The sequence below is a fragment of the Drosophila santomea genome, chromosome 3R (assembly GCF_016746245.2).
Source record: "Drosophila santomea strain STO CAGO 1482 chromosome 3R, Prin_Dsan_1.1, whole genome shotgun sequence".
NCBI lineage: Eukaryota > Metazoa > Arthropoda > Insecta > Diptera > Drosophilidae > Drosophila > Drosophila santomea.
In genome coordinates, this window is record NC_053019.2 from 8,794,957 (window position 1) to 8,818,297 (window position 23,341).

Below are 23,341 nucleotides of genomic sequence, written 5' to 3' on the forward strand. Positions count from 1 at the left end.
ATAAAACTATGCAAAAAATGCAAAAAATGCAAAAAATAATGAACGGGTAGTAGTACGAGTAGATTGTTTATTATGTGTGGGATATAGATATGAATTGCAGCACTGCAATCTGGGATGATAGTTCCGTAGTGGATAGTGGTTTAATTTAGATTGCTTTCCAATATTCTTGGTTTTTATTTGATCTTTTGCAGTATGTACAATGAACCAGCGCAACAATTTCCGGGTTAAAATATTTACAACAGTGTTTTTTTAGAAGGATTTTGCATATGTATTTCGTGTTTTTTGTTTTGAATTTTAACTTTTTGTTTGGCGTATTTCCTTTTTATTGCACTGTTTTCTTTTTATTCACTTTTAGCACTTTGTTGGGGATTTTAGTAGTTGGATTTGTAATGTATTTGACAATTTCTTTAGCTCTTTGTCAACCATTTTCACAATTTATTAGCCGCATTTTAGCTCAATTAAAATTTTGCGTTTTTATTCACTTCTCTTTGCGAATTTTCTTTCTTTTGTATTTTTGCTGTGCGTTTGTTCTAATTTCTGTTGCTTGCTCTTTCCATTATTGCCACTTCACATGTTCGCCACTGTATCTGTATCTCAATCTGTATCTCTATCTGTGTGGATGTCTGCGAAGAGATGGAAGAAGTCCACGTCCACAATCAAATCGAACCGAACCGCGAAAAAACGCAGACACTGGGTGCGCACAAATCCGCAGACGTCAACGGTAGAAAGCCAACTGTGCGCAGGCGCAACACGAAAAGAAATTTCCAAGCCGTTGCCGTTGCCGTTGCCGCAGATACAAAGATACAAATCACGTTCGGGTTTGAGTCGGGTTTGAGAGAATCGCAACATGTTCGAAGCGCGAGCCTCGGCTCCAACGCGAGTTCAAAGTCAGGGCTAAGTTTGTTTATGTTGCTTAAATGTCGGCAAAAGCGGCAGATTTTTTGTGTTTTAGGAATTGTATCAGTTGCTATGAAACTTTTAATGCTTGACTATTGTAAAAATCTTAAATCAAGAGCTTGATTTATAAGTTTCATTGCTTAAAATATGTTTTATTTCTGTCTCATCATTTTATTTTGAAATATTTTTCAATTAATTAATTTTTAAGTTGCATCTAATAAATACATTTATTTTGTTGTTATCTCTACTTATCTTAACATTTATTTTATTCTTAAATTTCATTTGCTGCTCCATGCTCATACCTGTTTGAAGCTCTCATGCAACATGACCTACTTAGTAAAAATTTAAACATTTTTTCCTGTTATTCCGCCTTGTAAACATGTTGCCAGCAATTTACAGTTTGCCGGGGCCAGCAACATGTTGCCAACGTACCTTTTGCTCAAGAAATGTTCAATTTTTATTACCACTCTTTATTATTTATTTCTATTAAAAATAAATCAGTTAAAAATCAATAATAATTAAGTAGACTTTCTTAGTATATTTCTTTACAATAAAAAATACACATGCATGTTTTTTTCTCGTATTTTAAAGTAAATACTTATTACATAGACATATGTATGTATGTATGAATTATTTATATGGAATTCAGCTGCGGTTGCATTTCCTTCTTGGCACTTGCCATTGTTGTTCTTTACCCTGATTGTTGTTATTGTTGCCACTGACACTGCTGCTAATATTGTTGTTTTTCTTGTTTTTGATTTTGCAGTGCCTGTGCAGTTAACGGTATTGCTTCGAAAATGAAAGCTCCGAGCAGCGCTTACAGGTTGCAAAGTTTTGTGTGGATTTTTGTGTGTTTGCTCACGACTTTTTTGCCACAACAGCCGTTGCTGTGATTTTGTTTGTTGATTCACTACCCTGCCAAATTGGTATTATTATAATTTCTGAGAGAGATTGTAGTGATTATGAGGATTTTGCTTAGTTTTCCATATATTAATATCTAAAATGCATTATGTTCTGAAATATTTCTTTAAAATAACTGTAAGAGTTCCGAGTTCATTAGACGACTATCAGGGTATCTGACTTGTCGGCTTGCGGTGCTACCAATCCCCTTTGCAAGTTAGTATCGCTGTTGGTTGGCACTGGCATTAGCATAAACAAGAGCCGCCTCATCACCGTGTTGACCAAAATGCAACTGCGTCACTACGGACTTGGTCGCTGTGGGTACTTTCCCCGTCGCCTCCGCCGCACCCGTCTGAATTGTTGGTCATGTTTATGCCTCATGATTTGTTTTTCATCTGCCGCCACATCTTCTTCCCCCTTTTGCAGCCACAGTCAATGGTTCGTATTTGTGATGTCTGATTTTTCTTCGCTGGAATTAACTTGCATTTTTTATTTCGCAAAAGTATTTTATTTGCATGCTGGCCGCTTTTTTTTTATATCAAATATTTTTGGTTTCTTTCCATGCGTGACTCATGTCAGTTAATAAAACTTTATGTTGGGATTGTCTTGAACTTTGTCACCTACTTCGAAGGGAAGGTTTCATGGCCAAGTTTGCTGCACAAGTCTTTTGTTTGGCTCGGTGCCGGGTGTATGATTAATAATTGCCAGCAAAAGAATGGTCTTGCATATAATGGTTTCTTTAATTGCATACTTGGGAAGCATCTGTGTAATTAATTTTAACTGCAGCATTATAAAAATAAATATTAAAATATATGTGTAAAATAAGTAGGTTCTGCATAATGATTTATAATCCGTTTAGAATGAGTACCATTTTAATACTATTGCATTACATTCAGATACATTTTTGCGTAAAACAATTGGTAAATCAATCAAAAGATTGACACAAAACAAAACGAAATTCAGTAATTGCTAGCCCCAGAACAAAAACGAAGTTCAATTAAAATTATGATCTTCATGCGAAGCGCCCGCCAAGTTCTGAGTTCCAACATCAATAATTTTTATGGCAAAAGCCGAGACAAGAGGCAAACATTCTGGCAAAGGGAAAAATACAGTTAGACAAATTCTATGCACGTCAAATGTCAATCTGCATACACATATGTACATACACAGCCTCAGCTTCAGACGGAATCAATCTTGGCATTAAAGAAGTTCGGCAAAACTTGTGAGGAGCGCATACAAAACTAATTGAACTTGGACAGCGTGACACTTCACCCAAAAAAAAAATTGAAAAAAGGAGAACCAAACCGAACAATATGGGTAAGTGCCTCTGGAGTCAAGCCATCAGTCAAAGCATTTTGTTCCAGGCAAATAAAGGCAAGCAATCAAATTCAGGCAAACGCCAAAGACTTTGAAAACACATTGAGGGGCGGCCGGGGGGAGAGGTCAATGGGGCAACGGTAAAAAAGTAAAAGAAAATAAAACTCAACCGCACATTGTGTAAATATTGACACGAGGGTCAGGCCCTCAGAACAAGATTTGTGCATTTGTCAGGAGAATCAGCTTCAGTGCTTCAGTGCTTCCCTCACACACACACACACACACATTTGGGTTAGACAAACTGAACCGAAAATAAATGCGCCGAAAACAAAATGAAGATCTTCCGGAGATCGCACTCCATGGGGGGTTCAGTTCGCTTGACCGCAAAATATCTGTAAATTAAGGTGCAAATAACAAATTGCGCAGAAGTCAAAGCAATTTGCAACGCCTGCGAACTGCACCTTTCTATTTACCCAAAATAAGACCGAAAACGAACTGCAAATGTGACGGAATGCGGAGATGGCACATCAGGGGAACACGTACTCAAGGGGTGGTCAAGCATCGATTCTACAGGTAGAATTTATGTACCTTTAAGTGTCTCAAATTGAATTGCTAGTTGTTTGACTACTGAAAAACTGTTGTGATCCAGTCGGCTCTACAAAGGAAACTATCTATTTTCCTTCACTTTCCATTCAGTTTGTCGCTTAAGTCTTTTGTATTGATTGGCGTAACTTAAATGCATTTGATTTTGAGTTCAGCTAGTTCTTTTTACACATTCCACTCCTATTCCGTTTGCATAAATATAAAAAAATACAACATATTTCGCCCTCATGCCTACTACTTTCACATTAAAAAGGAATATATTCTTTGGTACAAAAATTTTGCTTTGCCATACATTCCCATTTTTAGATTTTGTATATCCTTCTCTTACCATATCCATTTCCAAATCTCGTGTATCTTTTTGCCTAACCAAAACTGCGAATTGATGTCAAACGTTGCATAAATTTCGCATCATATCTAACAGCCACAACAGCAGCAATAACAAGAACAAACATCAATAATAATGCAAATTTGGCATGCATAATTTTGTACTCTTCAGCCACTTCTACCTTCTACCACTTTTTTTTCTTTACTTTGTTTGTGAGCCAAGGTGCGGGCGTCAGTTAGCCCAGAAAGAGGCAGACAAAGAGATGGCGATAGAACATTTCTATGTGGATATCCGCGATGGAGTCGCTGTCGATGTGGAGGCTTATCAACGTTAATAACACGCAAAAGACAACAAAACAAACCGAACCGAGCAATAAAGGAAAAGGAGAGCAGGAACGAGAACAACAAAACGAGGCGGCAATAAAAATGGTAAATAAATGGCTACATGTGTGCGACTGAGGAAGCGAAGAAATGGATCTGGGAGAAATATGAATGTAGTGCAAAGTGTGGGAGGCCTTTCGGGTGGGTGACAGCATACAGAAACAAAAAAATCTACAAATAAGTTTAAATGCTCCATAAAAGGTATATTAGTTTAGCCATATGAACAGGCACGTTTGGGCCATGAATACAAATATGAATACCTTACAACTAGTATATAAACATTCAAACACTTGTGGTTGAATCTCAAACAAACCCATTGATTTTCTTCTGTGTTGGTTTTTCGGTGGGTGGCTTGTGTGGCTGGGTTGCGTGGGTGGCTCTGCAGCTAGGCAAAGGTCAAGACGAAACGCAATTGACAGCGCGGCAGGCGCATTCACAGCCTCGTGCAACTGCAACTGGCAGCACCGGAAGTGGGTCAACGAAAACCGGATCCGCTTCAAACGCAGCTGTGTGTGGAAAGAGATAAACAACGAATGGCAACAGCAACAGCAATAGCAACAGCACAGGCAACACCAACAACCACAACCGAACAAACAACACAAAACAAACAACAGACAATGCAAAATGCAATTGAGATGCAAATGCAAATTGCATTTGCCACATGTTGCAGATGCCGTGTGCTGTGCCATGCCGTGTGTGCCAGCAACATAAATAAACATGAAAATAATGCACACCATTAACATTGCCAATGGCCCCCAAAGAGCAAAGGGTGCGGGGCCCACGGGGAAGGTCTGCTGGATGGTGGACCCAAGAAGGCAATGTTGGCCAGATAGACGAGCGGCCAAAAAGCTCTACGTCTGCGTGCCGAGTGGAGTGTGTAGTGTCATGGGCATGGCTTTGGCTGACTTTGCTCTTGACAAACTCACTGCTGCATCTAATGAAGTTCCATTCGACGAAGAAAAGGTGAACTCTGAGACCCATAAACATTGTCATCTATTTTAGGGCTGATAGGCTCTGAAGAAAAGTTTGCAACATTTTCTTTTTGGGAGTTTGTCTGTTTTTTGCACTGGTTTTTATGAATAATAAATAACGTTTTTAATTTTCTCCTAATGTTTAGGGTCCCCTCTCTTGTATCAAAATGTAAATAAAATAGACTCAGCTATACGCTCCACCCTTTGGGCTCTACGCTCTAGGTTATACGCTCGATCCTCTGTGGTCCCCAGCTCAGATCCCCCACAGATCCCGCCAGAGATCATGCCACATCCCGCCCTGCTTCGCCATATAGCCATTAGTTTAAAGGGTAGGGCGTAGAGTGCAAAGACACACTGCACAGAAAGGCAAAGACTCAGGCAACGAGCTTTGGCGGTTAACATAACTGGAAAAGGGCAACCAAGCTTAAAGAATACTAACACCAACAATCATAACGGCACGGCAAAGTCCCAAAATGTTGAATAAAGAAGCGCATCGCATCATTTGGACCGACAAACGACAACGGAACCTATTCCACTTTCCTCGTATCTACAAGATACTAAGGGGCCTGCACCTGCTCAAATGCATTGCGACCATCCCAATGACTGGGCCAAATCCAAGCCGATGTCCGCTCATCTTTTGACTGGCTTTTTAATTGAATTTTCCTCTACTTGTGCAGCGGGAAATGCTTTTTGGAGTGAATACCGTTTAAGCGGCTCAACTGCTTAATTGTCATCAGATAGGGCGCATTATAAATTTACCTCCAAAATTTCCGTTCCCGCTGCTTCAAGCCTCAGCGTAGCAAATTAATCAATTTGCACCGAATCCAACGCAATGGTACCAACTTTTTCTGGCCCAACTGCATCCATATCCAGCGAACATCTTTGCTCTCGTTTGGTTCACTCCTCTGTTAGTTTTTAGCATATCGGCGGGTGTCAGTTGTGTCTCTTTCCGTGTCACTTTGCAATCAGTTTGTCATTAAATTGAGCGCGCCTCGGGCCAACTCTACATTGTATCTGCCAGATACTTTGCCTGGCACTGCTGTGTGGTAGAAAAGAAATTCTGCGCCAGCTGGTGCTGCAACGCCAGTAGCCTAGATGCAACCGATAGCCAAGCCAAGCAGCCGATGTTCGTTATATGTAATATATATCTATATACATATTCAATAATATGGAAACGTTTTATTTTCTATATTCGACAGTAGTAAAGATTTAAAAAGATTTTAATTTCATTGAATTTTTCTTTCTAAATAATGTTGGTAACTGAAACCAAGTTCGCTGCCTAAGTCTTTTGATTTCCTAGAGATATTTGCTAGCTTTCCACCCAGAAAGTTAAATGCATAAAGTGCACAGATGTAGCCTTTCTTTCATCAGTCCCAAAAGCCCATCTGAATCTTTTCGAATTCTCATTAATTTTTTACATTATGTTGCACGCGTCACGGCTGTCAAACGCCAGGAAAGCGATGAAGCAGTGGAAGCAGTCGCAGATGAACTCAGCGCGAATTTTTCGCTGTTCACCTTTAACCACAACGCCGCAGAAATCTTGGCCAAAACTTAACGCCTGTCAGGCGCTGTCGAAAAAACGAGAAAATATAAAAAAAAATAAATAAAAGAAATGGCGAGATGGTAGGGAAAAATGAAGCGAATTACTGTCCGCTCGATGGTGCCACACGAAATTAACCCAATTATGAGAGGCGCAACATAATCAAAGCGGACAAAGGATGCTACAGTATCCTTCTCATTTCAAGTCACTCTCTTTAACCCTGCTTGTTGTAACCAAATAAAAGGGTAAGGGTAATGAAAACACGCAAACATATTCTTAAATATCCAAAAAATAACTTATATATTTATAGTTACTTTGAAGATTATTGCTATTAGCTCACACGTTTGAACTTATTATATATAAGCATAATTTGTTTTTATGTATTTAATTCAGTTTTGAAAATTATATGTTTAGTATGGAAAACCACGTTCAGAAAACATGTAGTAACTTACTGTTCAATCGTATTTTTCTCTGTGTACAATAAGAACCATCACAAATTGGGTCACGTGCTTGGATCTGACATTTTTCCGTTGCTGGGCCGTTCGTGATCCGAAGAGGCTGCCTGAGGCTGGGTGTGCGTAAGGTAGGGTGTCCACCGCACTCTACCGCACACCATCCACCTCATACAGCTACAGCTACAGCACCCCACCCCACCCCCTTCGAACAAGTGCAGTGCGTTTGTCTTCCCGGCGTCCGCATCTTCTTGGCCGCCGTCTGCGGTCCTCTGTTCTTCGCGTTGCGCCCATAAATTAAATGCACAAACAAGTTTCGCATCGCATTCGGAAGATAAACTGAAAAAGGGGGACAACAACAACGACTATCTGTTATGGTGTGGCGGTGGTGAGAAAGGGGGCGGGGGGTGTGTAGCAGCAAGGGGTGGTGGGTAGTTGCTTTCGCATATAATTCAGCTTTGGGCTACATAATTAATTCCGCCAAGCGGCGGCGTTCCAACTTTTTATGTGGCTCCCAAGGAGGAGCTGGAGCTGGAGCTGGAAATGGGGTGCGGTGGGATGGCGGATTGGCGGGGTGGCGGGAAGGCGGCCAGAAGGTACGTGATATGGGCCAACTGGTTTCGGTTTTGGATTTTGTATGGTCAGTCGGCGCACTTGTTGCCATCGACCAAATATAAGAAATGGAGAAAAAAAATTCATATGCGTCTCGTTTTGTCGTTTCGTGGGTTTTTTGGTCAAGTGGCGAGGGGGACCAAGACCCAAAAAAACGATCCGTAGCCCAAAAGCAAAAACAAAAATAAAACCAAACCCACAGCGATTCCACTTGATTTGATTTTGGTATGCACCATGAACCGTTATTCAAAATATTCGAAAAACGTTTTCAGTGCAAGTGTATGGGTGCGTGTGTGTGTAGCGGCCACCTTTTGAGTTGCAACTTGCAATATACTTTATACTGGTATGCCGCTGCAGCACAGTGGAACCAAATTGGCAGTACATCCTGCTTCCTTAAACTGCCGATTACTAATTAGTTGTGAATTTATTTCTTTTTTGCTTCCGGGCAGTTCCTATACTCAGAAATAAGATGATTAAGTCTATTCTATATTGTATTTATATGGTTTTAACTTGTAATTAACTTACTTATAGACCTAATCATCAAAGCGAATGTACATTCGAAGCTGTTCGTTTTTATAATTATACTATTTATTCAAATGTTTCTTTGCACTCCATGTAATTCAATGTATTTTGAAAACCATAATTAAAATAAACTATATTTGTGTAAGGTAATTGTGACCAACTACTACTCTATTTGTTATAAATATTTACAAATATGATATAATTTTAGGACAACAAAGAATGATTACATATTTATATTACTTAAATGTTTTTTTTACACTTAACAACATATTAAAAATTGCCATTTAAAATAGCGTATTAACATTTTTTCTATAAAGGAAAAGAATTTGTTATTGCCCATTAGCAAAGATATGTAAATGTAATTCCTTAACCACCGTTTTTATAGGATCCACGGCTTGGGGCAATAATTTTAATTACCCAAATTATTGGCACATCAGGAAACAGCTCCCCAGTGGACGCCACCAATCTCAGAGAACTTGTATTTTTTATTTCTTTTTAAAGTGTTTTTGTTTTACTTCATTTTGGATGTGAGAGAAGTCGGCGGGTAAAATGCCGGCAGCTCGACCGCATTTGCAAAGAAAATGGAAATGGAAAATTGTGCGGGCTCAGACTAGACCAGGCCAAGTGTGGAAACTAGTTAAAGTCGGTATAATAATTGTTATTGTTACTATCGTTGCTGCGTTTTGTTGTAGTTGTTTTTGCTGTGGCTCGGCATGGTAATGAGCTGAGCAGCCAAGAAACAGAAACAGAGTCTGATTATCATGAGTAAGCATGATTATGCTTATGAGCCGAGAGTAAAAGTGAAAGAGGCGGAGAGTGTGTGTAAAGAATGCCTTGAGTGTCTGAGTGCCTCGTATGTAGGCCAAGTCTATTATGCGGCTAGTGGTGGATAGTATGCCGTGTCTACAGCGGCTCAAAGTCTGGCCAGAAGCGGGGGAAATATTGGAAAATTGCTGGAAAAAAACCGAGGTGCTGAGCCTGTGAGAAATTGTTTTAAAAGTGCTACATCTATCAGAAAGATTTATTATAATATCGCAGCCTAGCGTTTGCATATGGAGGCTGATTTAAATAAAGCCTAGAGTTGGCTTTTATAACTTTTATATATTGAGACTATAAATAACGACATAATTTATTGTGATAGCCGGGCTGTTACCAATTTACAACTATTCTTACCGTTTTTATCACATTTAATAAGGACATAACCCGTGAAATCCAAAGTTTTCTTTCCCACCCATGTATATTTAACCCACTCGTGATCGATTAATGGTAAATTCCGCTGCCCAAAGTCTTCCTTTGCTTTCACTTTACGAAAAACTCCAACTGGGAAACTCCTCGTGCCCCAAGGAAATTTCCCATCGCCACATGAAAAAGCAAAACCCAAGACGCCCGCACTTTGACTTCAACCTGCTGTTTTGACCAGACCCATACCCAGATTCAGACGGAAAACTGAGACGGAGACTGCGCCCGGGACGATTCAGGTCCACAAAAAATGTCATTAGCTAACACGACTAGAAAGCAAAGTGGAGTGCGGGGCGGGGGCGGAGGCGGAGATGGGGTAAATCATGAGGTGGAGTCAAGTCTGCAGACTTCCTTGTACATGCACACAATTTGGTCAAGTTTAGTGACGCATACAGGTCCGGCTGCGAGCTGGCCGAGTCATTCATGGCAAGTTTACCCCTGGCCCCCCGCCTGTAAGCCGCCTTGTTTGCCAATTATGGTGTCCTCTTTTAGATTCGCTACCATGCCCGCTGGCTGGCCGTCTCTTTCTGCGCGGCAAGTGTTGTCTCTATCGCGCGCTCTAGCGTCGCTAGTCATATTTGTCTGCATCGCGTTCGTTGCCTGAGTCTTTCGTTTTTTCCTCTGCTTCTTTCTTTTTTCTTTTTGATACCTCTTTTTTTTGCGTCGTTCGCTTGCCAAGTGGGTCACTTGCGATTTCATGACCGAGTTTTTGTTGTTGGCTCTTCTCTGCACACATTTCTTCGTTTCGTTTCCTTTCCTTTTATGTTGCTAACTTCTGGCTTATTGTTATTTTGCTTAAGTTATTTATGATTGGTCAGAGAATTTCTTTCTTCGAGCCAAAGGTTTTCGATAGCTATTCGGTTGTGTTTTTGTGTTTTTCCTAGAAATGCAAATATGGCAAATATGTGAGAAAAAAAAGCATCAAAATTAGCATCTTTAAAAGCCACTCTTTTCTTATCAATTGATTAAAAAGTGACAGTTACAGTCTTATAAATATGTATAATGTTAGTAAGTTTATTTTTTCGCCAACTAATTCTATTCTTTTCAATTTTTCTTTTGTCGTTCTGTTGCCGCATTCATGCTTCAATTGCCAAACAGAAGATGATATATATAGTAATATATCAATTTGGCCAATTAGGCTTCCCCTTGGGCCATGACCAATACATGGTCATTATACCCCGTACCTGACCCCTCCCCTTGCCAGCCGTGCATTTCATGCTGCTACGTGATTTACCGTACAAATATAACTCACAATTAAATTTAAACAAAATTATTATCTCAGTGTTTGGCCATAACTGTTCCTGGTACATCACACAGCCCCTCTACATTCTGGCTCTTTCTTTCTTCTCTTTCTACTCTTTCTCATCTTTATTGGCCACAAAATTGAATTTAATTGTCGTATCTCAACTTGATATTTTTTTTTTGCTTTATGGTTGGAGTTTTTTATGGATGTGCTGAAATTGTTGCTCAATTCTATAATTATTTATGCATTCTGTGACTGCAAACGCGGTTAACATGTCTCGTTATATCTTTATTGAATATTAAAAGGGGGCATGGCTCGGCTTTACATTCTGCTCGGCAAAGAAAAGAATGAATCTCAGCGGCTTGTGTGACTTATTTTCCGGCTGTTTCGGTTCTTCTTATACAGAATTTATGCGATTATAATGGCTGCAACACGTAAATCTTCCTGTATAAATGCGGTAGTTAATAAAGTAGGGCCACTGCATTACATTAAATCATTACAAAATTACTTAGCCATAAAAAAGATCGTGCTTTTGGAAGACAACGTTTTATATGAGCTATAGTCGAAAAATGTCGAATACTTTTGACACATTTCCTATTTGACTGAACGTCAACTGTAAGAATATTATTGGTTCTTTAAATTGAGCAAGAGCAATTAGTATAATCTTCTATTCGAAGCTATAAGAATCTCCCTTTATATTTTGTTACGATCTCGATGATCTGATAGTAAATGATAGGCAGTCAAGAGGCGATCTAGCCAAGCTAATAATGCACAAAATGAGCCATGGCACTAAAGTAGCCGCACCAACTATAACAATAACAAATAATAACAACAATCAAGAAAGCAAGCAACGCGCTGGGGAAAAGTAAAGAATCTGTGACAGTCGACGGCTCGACGCTCTAAACGACAATCATCATTTGAGTGCTTCAGGTGGTGGAACATCAACGCGGCAATCAAAAACGATTAACAAGATCGCACCACTCCACTACCAGCACCACTTGCCCCACCAGCTGACCCACTTGGCCGCTTTGACAGATGTGTGTCAACTGCAGCAGTCGGAGAATTTTACAAGTTGTTAAGTGTTTTTGATACAACAACTAGGAACAACCTCAGCCTGGAACAACTTCAGCTGCGTGTTGAGTTCAGTGTTGGCTAAAAATAGCTGATAACAAGTTTTCATTTCTTTAGCTTCAAATAATAATATATTCGATAGATAAGATATAACACGGATTAAACTCGATTTAGGTATAAGAAACAACTTATATAAAATTTCCATTTTCATAAACATTAAGTGGTTGAACTATTATACAGGTTGTAATAACTTTGAGGAATTAAGCTAGCCAGAACGCGCTAAAATATAGCCACCTTGGCGACTCCAAACTGTCTTCAGTTTCCCCTCAATAAAGCTGACTAGTATCCGACATGTGCAACAAGTTTGGCAACTGCGGCGATGACGATGCCAAGCTGAGCTCCAGCGTCGACTCCGGTTTGAAATCCGGGTGCAGGAGCCACAACAGCTAAATGTAGTGCAACATTTGGCTGCTTGTTTGTTGGTTTTTGGGATGTCTGCCACCGATCCCCGCCAGCCCTCGAGTCTACGCACTTTGGCAACCCGTTTGCTGTCAATGGGAGCAAGCCAAGTCAAGACGCAACTAAGCCAACCATGACTTGGCCCGGCCCCCAAAAACAGGCACACAAAGTTCCTAAAGTGGCCAACATAAAACAAAAAAAAGAAATATATATTTTTAATTACCAATCATAAAGTGCGGCCGCCCAAAATAGTTTTTGGAACAGAACCAAAAGTTTAATAAGCATGACAAACCTGAGGCTATATTCCTCGATCTCAACTCAAGACCTGGGTTCAATTACGGTAATACACCTACCTGGGGCTGTTCCTCCAACTACTTCCATACTCATCCACGGGTGAGAGGAGCCGAAAGCATAATTATTTTGGGGCTTCTTTATAATTACACTATCTGTGATGTACCAAATGTTTGCAGCCATATACAACAGATTTAGAATAATATAACTTAAAATAGGGTAATACATTAAACGTAACGCAGCAGAAGGCATGAATATCAAGTCAGATAATTTGGAAACATAAATTCACTTCACCTCTTACAATATTTTTCGAGGTAAAATAATAATCAGTATTATTTGGCTGAATAGCATAATATATTTTCTGATGTCCTCGATTTCCTTATTTATTTCAGCCACAACAATTACCCACCTTCTTGAGTAAACACACGCACATACAAGACTGCAACAATTTAGGGCTCCGTGAGCAAGTTGAACAACTTTCATTTAAGTGCTCACCTTTTTGTGCACTACCCCCAAAAAGTGGCAGCAACACCACGAAATTCCGAATCCCATTGAAATCAACGTCTCAAAAATAAATAACGAAAAAACTGCGGCAACAAAAACAGTTTATAACGACGTGATTCTTTTGCATTGTCTGCGAGTTCCCTCATTCCGTCCGCTTTTGGCCGAAAGTGTGCTCATAATTAGCCCTTTTTGTTGACGTTTTTTTATTTTTGGGGCCAGGGCAATGCACAAAATTAGCAACTATTACGCTTCTATTATTCTGTTGTAGTTGTTGCTGCTGCTGACTATAATCTCGGCCTTTAGCTGATGTGAAAGTAACAGTTTTCCTTCCACCATTATGTATCCGTTTGTTATTTTTTAGTCTTTCTGCTGGCTGCCATTGAAAACTCTCCCATTTCGAGCAATCATAATTTGAGTCATTACACAAAGTGCGGTTTGTTGTGGATCTGATTGTGCTGAAAATATCTGATGATTCGTATTTGCAAATATTTAACATTTACTTAATTTAGTGCTTTAGTTGTGAATAAAACAATATTGTTTTCAAGTTCGCTTTCCAAGTCTTTGGTTTCGTTAAAACTATATTTCGATAAAGAATTCCATTTGAACAAATATTTAAAAGATTATATAGGAATTTGGTGATTTAGCAGGACAAAGAACATTTTTCCCTCATTCATGCACAATCAGTTAACTAATTTGTTTGAAGGTTGCGCAATGTTACCACCCATGCTTCCTGCGCCTCACATGTGTGTAAGTCGTGTGCCGCACAAAAGGCATAATGGGCACACTCCAGACTTGGCTGGCATATTACATAACCATTGAAAACACATTCCTTGATCTAGGAACATTGCACCATTTGAAGGTCAGTTGTCACACAGAGAAAAATGTTGCTCATTGATGTGGTTATAACAACAAAATCATTCTGTAATTGCTTGTAATATTATATTTTTGCGTTTAAATACACTCAGATATATCATATCTACGGATTTAATAAATATTATTTAACTTTCTTTAAAATACTTCATCGATATTCCAGAAGTTCTGTTTACCTGCCCCTTACAAAGGCGTTTGTTTGTACACAAATATCTTCGAGAAGGGTTTTCGGCAGTGGCCAGACTGAGGAAATCGAGATCGGATACGCTGCGGATTAGTCTGGGAAATTGGGTCAATCTCTTGTCACTCGGTCTGTGTCACATGCAAAACATTGCCGCATGATTTACGACTTGGCGAGGGAATGAGCAACTACCATTGCAGATTTTCAGTTGAACACATCGGTGCAAGAGTGACTGCTGCTGGTGGTGCTGATGCTGCTGCAATGCGGATGCAACATTTGTCGCCGCTGTCTTTTGTCATGGCCATAAAACCTCTGTTTCTGCCTCTGACTGACTGTTTGCCGTTTTCCACTTAAAGTCCGCCATTAAATTGTAAATTTCACCGTTTGCCGTCCTTTGACATTGTGCTGGCCCTCTTACCTGCCCGCCGAATGATGCAAAATTCATGACATGGATATTTACTTAATGACGTCCTCGCGCGAAGGGTTAAGAATGCTTTTACTATTCCCCTTGAACTATAAAAAATTCTTTCGCCGTGTAATGCTGAGCTCATGCGTGAATAAACAAAGGCAAGGTAGCAAAAGACTGAGAGGAGAAAAAAAATACAAATAATATTAAAATTGGGTCATGGCACACCCCTTTATAGCCAACGGCTGACGGCAACGCCGGATTCTTGTCCATCTCATATGTATAACTCATAATAAGGTACGCCCACAGCAAACCGAATCTGTTTTCTTGCTTTATTATTTTTTTCACAAATCGACACCAAAAGTTGCCCACGGAATGAGAGATTACACAAAGAATGTAAACAGCACATCTGGACATTTGAGTATTTGCCTAAAGAATTTTGAATTCCAATTTCTGAGAACTTTTACAAGTCTGTTGTGAATAACTTAAGTACCATTTTATCCGTTTCAGCGGCAAATTTATTGTTTAAGCTTAAAGCCCAAAGACAAGTTTTTTGCTAAGCTAATTATTTAAATTTATATTTTATTCATATTATTTCTATTAAATCTCCTTCTGGGCTCATTCTTTTATGCGATACTTAAGATAACATTCTCTTTTAGCTACCATACTTTTAGTAAACTTGAATACAAATATTGGCTACATCGGCTTCTTTCTTTTTGGCAACACGAAAAAATTCGTTAAAAAAGAAGCGGAATAAGTAGGGTTGACGTATTCAGGTTAAAGAGATGCGACAAAAGCCCACTTTTGATCTCATTTGTTTTGCAAAGAACGGCTAAAACATTCTGATTCACTTTCATGCGCCGAACCATCTCCGATTGTTCGGGCCCAAAACAAGAGGAAGACAAAACAGCTATCAAAAGTGGCCAGAAGGAAATGCAACAACAAGCCAAAGAGCTTGGAAGATTTTATTTGCTTAGCCAACGCTGTGAATATTTAATTTGCGCACTCACACACCAGAATACATATTTATATACATACATCCATACATACATATGTATGTATGTAAAAGACGAAGAGTGGCTTTAACGACACTGGTGACCCAGATTTTAGGGGCAAGCTTAAGCTTAAAAGCTACAACGCTAATAAGAACAGCAATGCCGCCGCCATTACCCACACAAGCACACATAAAAATACAACAAAATTAACACACAAAAATACAACTTAAACGCCAAAAGCATTGTTGTTGTTTTCTTATTTGTGCGTGCTGAGGAAAGATACTCACTAATTAACCCAAAGCCAAAGTCAGAGCCAAAAGAATCAACCAAAACCCATTTGCAAATTGTGTCTGAAAGAGATAGGCACACACAAAATGAAAGAGACAGCCAATTGGGGGCTAAGAAGAATGAGGTATGGCAGAATCCGGAGACTTTCGGGAGGAGGTAACACCCAAATATAAATTATGCTTAGGAAACCCGAAAAAAAGAAATGTAGAAGTGTGCACGTCTGTGTATTCGTAAGTTGGCCAAGACAAATACATATGACATCATATCGAAGGCCTTATTGTTGAGGTAGAAACAGAATAGCTTAAGAATACAACGCAAAGAAATTATAAATTGATGTGGGCATTTGTTCTTCTGAGAAATTATCAAATCCTAACAAGATGGCTACAAAAAGCATGGGATGCATGCCAAATTAGAGCGAGCGAGCTAAAAATAAATAATTGAAAAAATAGTGATTATTTTTCATCAAAACAATACAAAAAAAATTTCGAACAAAAACGTGATATTTTTAATTGGGATTTTTTGGCAGAAATTTTTGATAAGTACAATCATCAAAATTTGCGAAAAATGGCCAAAAATGTGAATTTCCCTTTTTGAGCACAGGAGTATAGGTAATTTTGTTACGAATTCAATGAGGTATGACATTTCACTATAATATTTTTACTTAATTTTTCATTATTTAATCATTGTGATTTGGCAGCGATAAGCGCTTTTAACTTTAGTTCGATATTATTCGAATGACTCACCGCGGGTTAAGCCCTTTGGCACCTGCATACCCCTTTTTCTTTCTTCGGGTTTCTGATTTCACAACACCCACAATAACTTTTTAGGCACCCACACACACAAAAATCCCGCACACACACACACGTGCACATTTGGAGCTCATTTATTGTTCAACATTGTTAAGTAACCATCATCATCAGTGGAGTTTTTTTCCGTTTTATTTTCTCAATGTTTACATTTGGCGCTTTGGCCCAAATATTCTGAAAAAAAAAAAAATAAAACCGACAGCGGTTCCCAACTCGAGTCTTTCAATCTTCGAGTGCAAGTGGGATGGCGAGTGCTGCGGGCCGTGTCTTTCCTTATATATTTTCTTCTTTTTAGTTTGGCTTACAGTAATCATTGTCATGCAGGCGATTCTGCTTCATTATTTCGCCTGCCGTACCCACGCTTCTTGCCATCCGCAACTCCCCCAAAACCCCTCCACTTGATAACCATCGTAATGAGCTTGAAGTTAAGGTTCTGATCATCATCTCATGGCGGTTTTTTCTGTAAGGGAGTTTTTTTTTTGGGGAACGAGATGAAGATGCTGCTGGCGCATCACCATCGTCATTTGTTGGTCACGCCGAGACTTTTGTTTTATATTAACTTTCTGTCCGTTGATTTTCAAAAATGCTTTGACATGGCATCCTAAATCTGTAAGGTGTAAATAAAGATATATGCAAATATAAATAAAATATATCCAAATATTTTCTTAGTTGTTAACCAAAGTATAACCATAGATCAATTGATAATTATGTGTATATCAAAATCAAAAATTGTAGTTATTATTCTAGAGCTATAACTATTATTCTTAGAGCATCTAACCTTCGCCTTGTGACTCCCATTCGAAAATGCTATTTCTTTCGATTTCATTGCCTCTGCCTTGCTTGCTTAACCAATATTTTGCCGCTCGATAATGAAAGGAAAGCAAAACGGGCGACTGGAACTGGAACTGGGGGAGCCGGGGGTTGTGGGGGATGGGATGCGCTGCGATATGGTGGGATGGAATGGAGACGGTCAGTCAAGTTCCCAATCCCAACAGCCAAAAACCACAAGGCCCACTACACACAGCAAAAGCTTATAATCATCAAGAGTGAATCTGCTGGTGAAATGGGCCTGGTTGTTGTTATGGATTTTGCTTTTCGGCGGCGACACACAGTCAGTGGTGTTTGTGGTTTAGACTTTGCTTTCTTTCGCGGCGGTGGGGATTTCATAATATTTGCATTGGTGTTGGCCTTTTTGCCGCACAGGTGTTTGTGTGACCCACTTTCGGAGGCATCATCCCGGCCGAGATGCCTGAGAAGTTCTGACAATGCCCGAAAATCAGCAAAAATGCGCTCACCAAATGATGCGGTGGGCACTTCTCGGAAAGGCTAATATTACACTGACTAAGAGCCCATTTCATTCGAATGGGGTACGTGATGCTCCCAGGCAATAAAAACCCGCTGTGAGTTGCAAGAATTCCAGTGTCGTTACCAATATTTATTTTAATGGATCCGAATTATTAACAAAAATAGCTTGCGTGTTGTTTCGAAATAGATTAGTATTTGACACTCCAGAGTGACACTTAACTTAAGAACCATATAGACCAAAAATAAATGAATGATTTTATACTGATTAGGCAATATAATTGAAAAGAAGTCCTCACGAAACAACTAACAGTTTAGCCAACAATAAAAACCGATAATAACATTATTTATTTTACATTAAATCAAAACGGAATGGCATTTAAAAAAAAATATTCTAAATAGATAACAAATGAAATTATAAAAATATATTATATGTACATATTTTTCTACAATTACACAGTAAGTGGCGCCGCCATCGGCCAACATTGGAACTTGTACTTACCATGTAGAAACGATGTAGAAATATTTATTGGCGGACTTTTTCAAATGGGAGCTAGCGATAAGCTTTTTTATAATTTGTACAATTTTGATAATACGCTTAGTAGTTTCACTGAAAGAAGAGACAGTAAACTTTATATTTCCGCTTAGGCTAAATTAAATAACTACATATATTAAGGAATAAAACATATTGAACTGACATTGACTTCCAGAGATCAGGAAGTCATCAGAAAGTTCCATCGAAATATTGATTAGGAAAGGCTACAGCAAAATAAGTACAAAACGTGGAAGCCATAATATCAACATCATCAGCTCTTCGAGTCGTTTCCCACTCTGCTCCACTGATAAGCCGTCTGGCGAATAAGTTGACTTTTGTCGCTGGTCGACTGTCTGGAACTTGCCAGAGATGATAGCTCAGAGAAATGCCATTAAGCCATCGATTTGCGCTCCCCACAAAAATATTCACTGGGAAAGCATTGGAAAGGGAGTGCCTTTAATTGTGGGTGGGGAATATTATATTATTTCTCTTATCATTGAGATGGCACCAAGTAAGTCTCTTAGATCGGTTAATTAAAAAACTTATTTGTACAAATATTGTTCGGTTATTATATGCAACTAATAACACTATTGACAGTTTTTTTATATGCATTCTGCATCTCAAATGGTAAATAATTTATAGATATAAAAAACTTTGAATGTGGGTATCGTGAGTGCTGTAAACTCGAGAAATATCCAATTAACTTTAAAGTTTTTGCCGTGTTTATTTATAAATGGAAATAATTAGCACCTTGAAACTTTCCCCCATATAGCTCTCGTATTATTTCTCTTAATGTCTCCCCAAGAGAGTGGGGAGCACTCTCCCAGAGAGACAACAACAGCTGCTCGCCAAATACATCGCGTGTTTTGGAAGCAACAATTCCGCTTCAAATGCTCCACCGCCGTCAACAGAGCTCCATCGTACTTTTTGTTTGGCGCGAGTGCGTCATTATTATACTCAAATCGGGGAAAATCAATTGTGGTGCCAAAGTGCGTGAAATTAAAGTGTCGAATTAAGTTTAAGAAGCCCCAAAAAACAAAACCACAAAATGGAGCGTATTTTGAGGGGAATTATGCGGTACAGAAATACAACGAGGGAGCAAATGGTCAAGGAGTTCCAGAAAGTCCGCGACAATCCAGAAGTGAGCAGCAATACGGTTTATAGGTCAAGATTTCGGAATAAAACTATTTCACATTCACAAAAAATGAACTTGGAGCATGCGTTTGCCTTGTGGGGAACAAATTGCCCGTTTTTATATCATTATCACATTTTTTTCGACTTGTCTGTCGCAAACTTGGCGCTCTCCCCACATTTCGCTCTTTATCTTGGCTCTCTTTTGGGTTTTATTTGGTAAACAAACAACAAAGGCAAACCGGTTGACCACCAAATTATCCCCATTCACCCCCTTTTGTTTGCTTTATATTAAATAATATGTCCATATACTTAGCTGATGGCTTTTCAGTGCTCTTGAATGTTGCGCACCTTTGCTAATTGTCTATTTAATGTAGTTCTAATTGGAAATAATTCTAAAAATTGTGCAAGGAAATATCACAGATATGAAAGACTAGACCAAAATATTAAATATTACAAGAAGGAGGAAAGAAAAACTTGTTAAATTAAATAATTTAATGAGAAAAATAGTGGGCAAAACATGGGCAGAGGCTTCCTCCAAGATATGCTCGTCCATCAATATTTTCAACATATTTGAATTTCCCTGTTGTACAGCCTTGAACCCATTGACGTATTGGCCATTTGCCAAGTATGTCATAACTTGGGGTGGCTATATTCGGTGTATATTGGCACATTGGGCGATAGATATGTGTTCTAACATTTAATATTGATAAACTTTATCATTCAGCCCAAGGCCGTCTTCTTCACCTGCATGGACAGTAGAATGATTCCCACCCGGTACACCGACACTCACGTGGGCGATATGTTTGTGGGTGAGTAACTCTAGTCGAGTAGATAATTTATGACTCAACATTCCTGCCTGATCCCACGGTTAAGTGCGAAATGCTGGCAATCTGATTCCCCATGCCCAGCACTTCCAGGATGAGTACTTCAGCTGCGAACCGGCAGCTCTGGAGCTGGGATGCGTGGTGAACGACATTAGACACATAATAGTCTGCGGACACAGCGACTGCAAGGCCATGAACCTCTTGTACCAACTAAGAGATCCTGACTTCGCCTCGAAGGTATTTGGGAAAGTCAAGGGTCTAGATCACTTCTAGCTACAATCGAATCACTCACCTTTCTCCACCAGCTTAATCGACGCCTCTCACCCTTGCGATCTTGGCTGTGCACCCATGCCAACACCAGCTTGGAGAGGTTCCAGGAGTGGCGTGACGCTGGCATGAAGGATCCACTGATCTTCTCTTCGGAGACTCCGCTCCGCCGCTTTGTGGCCTACATCGATGAGGAGCAGAAGTTTGCCTTGGAGGACAAACTATCCCAGATCAACACACTGCAGCAAATGTCGAACATTGCTTCGTACGGCTTCCTTAAGGCACGGCTAGAATCCCACGATCTCCACATCCATGCGCTCTGGTTCGATATTTACACCGGTGACATCTATTACTTCAGTCGCGGAGCGAAACGTTTTCTGCCCGTTGATGAGGACACCGTGGATCGATTGTCCGAGGAGGTGAGGAGATTCTATTCGTAGGCGAAACAGGCCAACAGTACCAACTGGATTATCTGTGATATGTGGGCCTTATACCGCGATCGGCATTTACAAGTTACCAATATTTAGGATTGTTTTGTGTATTTATAAGTGTGTAATTGTTTTTGTATATAAACTTAAGGCCTACAAAGGTTTCAACTTACAAATCTACGAAAAATCAACGAAGGAGATGGCAATCCATCGCTCACTCACTACGACCTCCATAACTTAAGAAAGCTATTATGTGAGATGCGCACTGCCATATTTACAATTACACCATTAACTATTACGGCAGTCATTAAGAAAGTGAGCGATAAAAAACATATATACGTATTTATAGTTACGGGAAGCTGTAAGACTTAGGGGCGGCACCTTGGGCGCTTCGATGTTTGCACAACAACAGACGGTATTCATGTCTTTTTGAACGGAGAACGGCTAATTGTGTTATGGAAAGCAACGATCCTCGTTTAATCATCAATGGTACTTGTGGCCATGATGGTTCATGGCACTGTTGCTTGGATTTTCCAGCTCCTCGAAGTACTTCCTAGCATTCCTTATGTTGACTAGCGTAGCCTCCGAGGGCAGCGTGGGATCCGACATGACTACCATCACGTAAGTGTTGCTGGTGAAGGTGTCAATGAAAGCGGCAAATGCGCTATTGCGCACCTCCATCGATTGGAACTTGGCGCCCAACTTGGAACAGCTTAACTTGAACTGCTTGATGATGTTGGACACCTTTTCAAAGCGGTGCGAGTCGCGGTTCTTCTTGCTCTGGCAATGGGAGATCACCAGAAAGGTGGCCTTTTCGAACAACAGCACCTCATCGGCCTCAATGACATTTCCGAAATGTGTCACAGAGTTCTCCAGAGCAGCAACATTCGGTATCAGCATCGTGACAATGGAAGACCAGGCTCTAAAGCAGTTAGAGGTTGAGTAATAGTTGTATTTCAGGTCAATTCTGCATAAAACTTTGCGTATACTAACTTGTATAGTGTTTCATCCCAAATGCTGGTGCGGAAACAGGTGACATTCATGGGTTTAGACAACTTGATGAGATCCTCCATGCGTTCAGTAAACACACTCTCACGAAGGCCCTCCGGCACCAGGTCCATTTTGTGCACCAGGCAGAAGATCTTGGCCTCAGGCGAATTCTGGAGCAGTGCCTCCAAGCAGCTCTGGTAGTAATGGATGTCGCGCTCTATCTCCTGGCTCTCCACATCAAACACATAGATCAGCACCTCCACATTGCGAAAGATGTTGTCCCGCTGCTGGGCAAAGTACTGCTTCATGAAACCCTCTTGACCGCCACAGTCCCAGAGATTGAGTACCAGATTGCCCAGAAACCGCACATGGGAGTGCTCCACATCGACTAAGGAAGGATAGTGCATGGTAGGATCAGTTTCCGTCCCTTCCGACTATATAGTACTACTCACTTGTTGCTCCAAGGCGTGTCGTATCACGGGCGATATAGTTAGCAAAGATAATGGAGCGCATGCTGGTCTTTCCCGATCCGCTCTTCCCCATCAGCAACACCTGGTAATACAATTATATTATACTTCCGACGCTCAACAGGAACAAGCAAAAACCACACCTTTTTCTTCATCGTGCCGCTGTTTTTTCAGATCTCCAGGAAAATAATCAACAATAAAAACAAATAATAGGCTGGGCTAGTGATGCTACACTTTCGATGACACCATCAAAAGTAACGCGAAGTTAAATGGATCGTTATCGAATTGATTCCGTACCGTTAGATTAAAGATAATACAAATATACTTATTTTAGAACATTAAAATATGTGTATGTACATAAGCTCAACATGAAATGCCATTAGGATGATAGATACAAAAGGGTATGTAATAAAGAGTGTTATAATAAAAAACACAAAACACCTGCATGTCAGGCGTCATACAGAAATTATAACATTATATTTAATTTCTTATTATGTTGTTACTTATCAATATGAAATAGGT

The 23,341-nt window shown here is 39.8% G+C and overlaps 2 protein-coding genes across 2 annotated transcripts; one reads left to right on the forward strand and one right to left on the reverse strand.

Annotated features, from left to right (window-relative positions):
• The first annotated feature begins 19,587 nt into the window (after window positions 1–19,587).
• Window positions 19,588–21,694, forward strand: LOC120453339 (beta carbonic anhydrase 1). The gene is made up of 4 exons (XM_039638004.2): window positions 19,588–19,850; window positions 20,568–20,652; window positions 20,717–20,904; window positions 20,973–21,694. Exons 1-4 carry the CDS (start codon window positions 19,758–19,760, stop codon window positions 21,372–21,374), a joined length of 768 nt encoding a protein of 255 aa, XP_039493938.1. The 5' UTR covers window positions 19,588–19,757; the 3' UTR covers window positions 21,375–21,694.
• On the reverse strand, window positions 21,457–23,112 carry LOC120453336 (ras-related GTP-binding protein A). Its single transcript, XM_039638002.2, has 4 exons — window positions 22,963–23,112; window positions 22,805–22,904; window positions 22,356–22,740; window positions 21,457–22,284 (listed from the first exon to the last, which is right to left on the reverse strand). The coding sequence occupies exons 1-4, from the start codon at window positions 22,972–22,974 to the stop codon at window positions 21,846–21,848; spliced, it is 936 nt and encodes a 311-aa protein (XP_039493936.1). The 5' UTR covers window positions 22,975–23,112; the 3' UTR covers window positions 21,457–21,845.
• Window positions 23,113–23,341: the final 229 nt, after the last annotated feature.

Excerpts from the sequence above, each read along its gene's own strand:
- LOC120453336 (XM_039638002.2), bottom strand. Across the intron at positions 22,741-22,804 it reads GACACGCCTTGGAGCAACAA|TCGATGTGGAGCACTCCCAT; the intron begins GTGAGTAGTACT and ends ATCCTTCCTTAG. Across the intron at positions 22,285-22,355 it reads TGGGATGAAACACTATACAA|AGCCTGGTCTTCCATTGTCA; the intron begins GTTAGTATACGC and ends TAACTGCTTTAG.
- LOC120453339 (XM_039638004.2), top strand. The coding sequence starts at position 19,758 with ATGGAGCGTATTTTGAGGGGAATTATGCGGTACAGAAATACAACGAGG. Across the intron at positions 20,653-20,716 it reads CGTGGGCGATATGTTTGTGG|TGCGAAATGCTGGCAATCTG; the intron begins GTGAGTAACTCT and ends CCCACGGTTAAG. Across the intron at positions 20,905-20,972 it reads ATCCTGACTTCGCCTCGAAG|CTTAATCGACGCCTCTCACC; the intron begins GTATTTGGGAAA and ends TTTCTCCACCAG.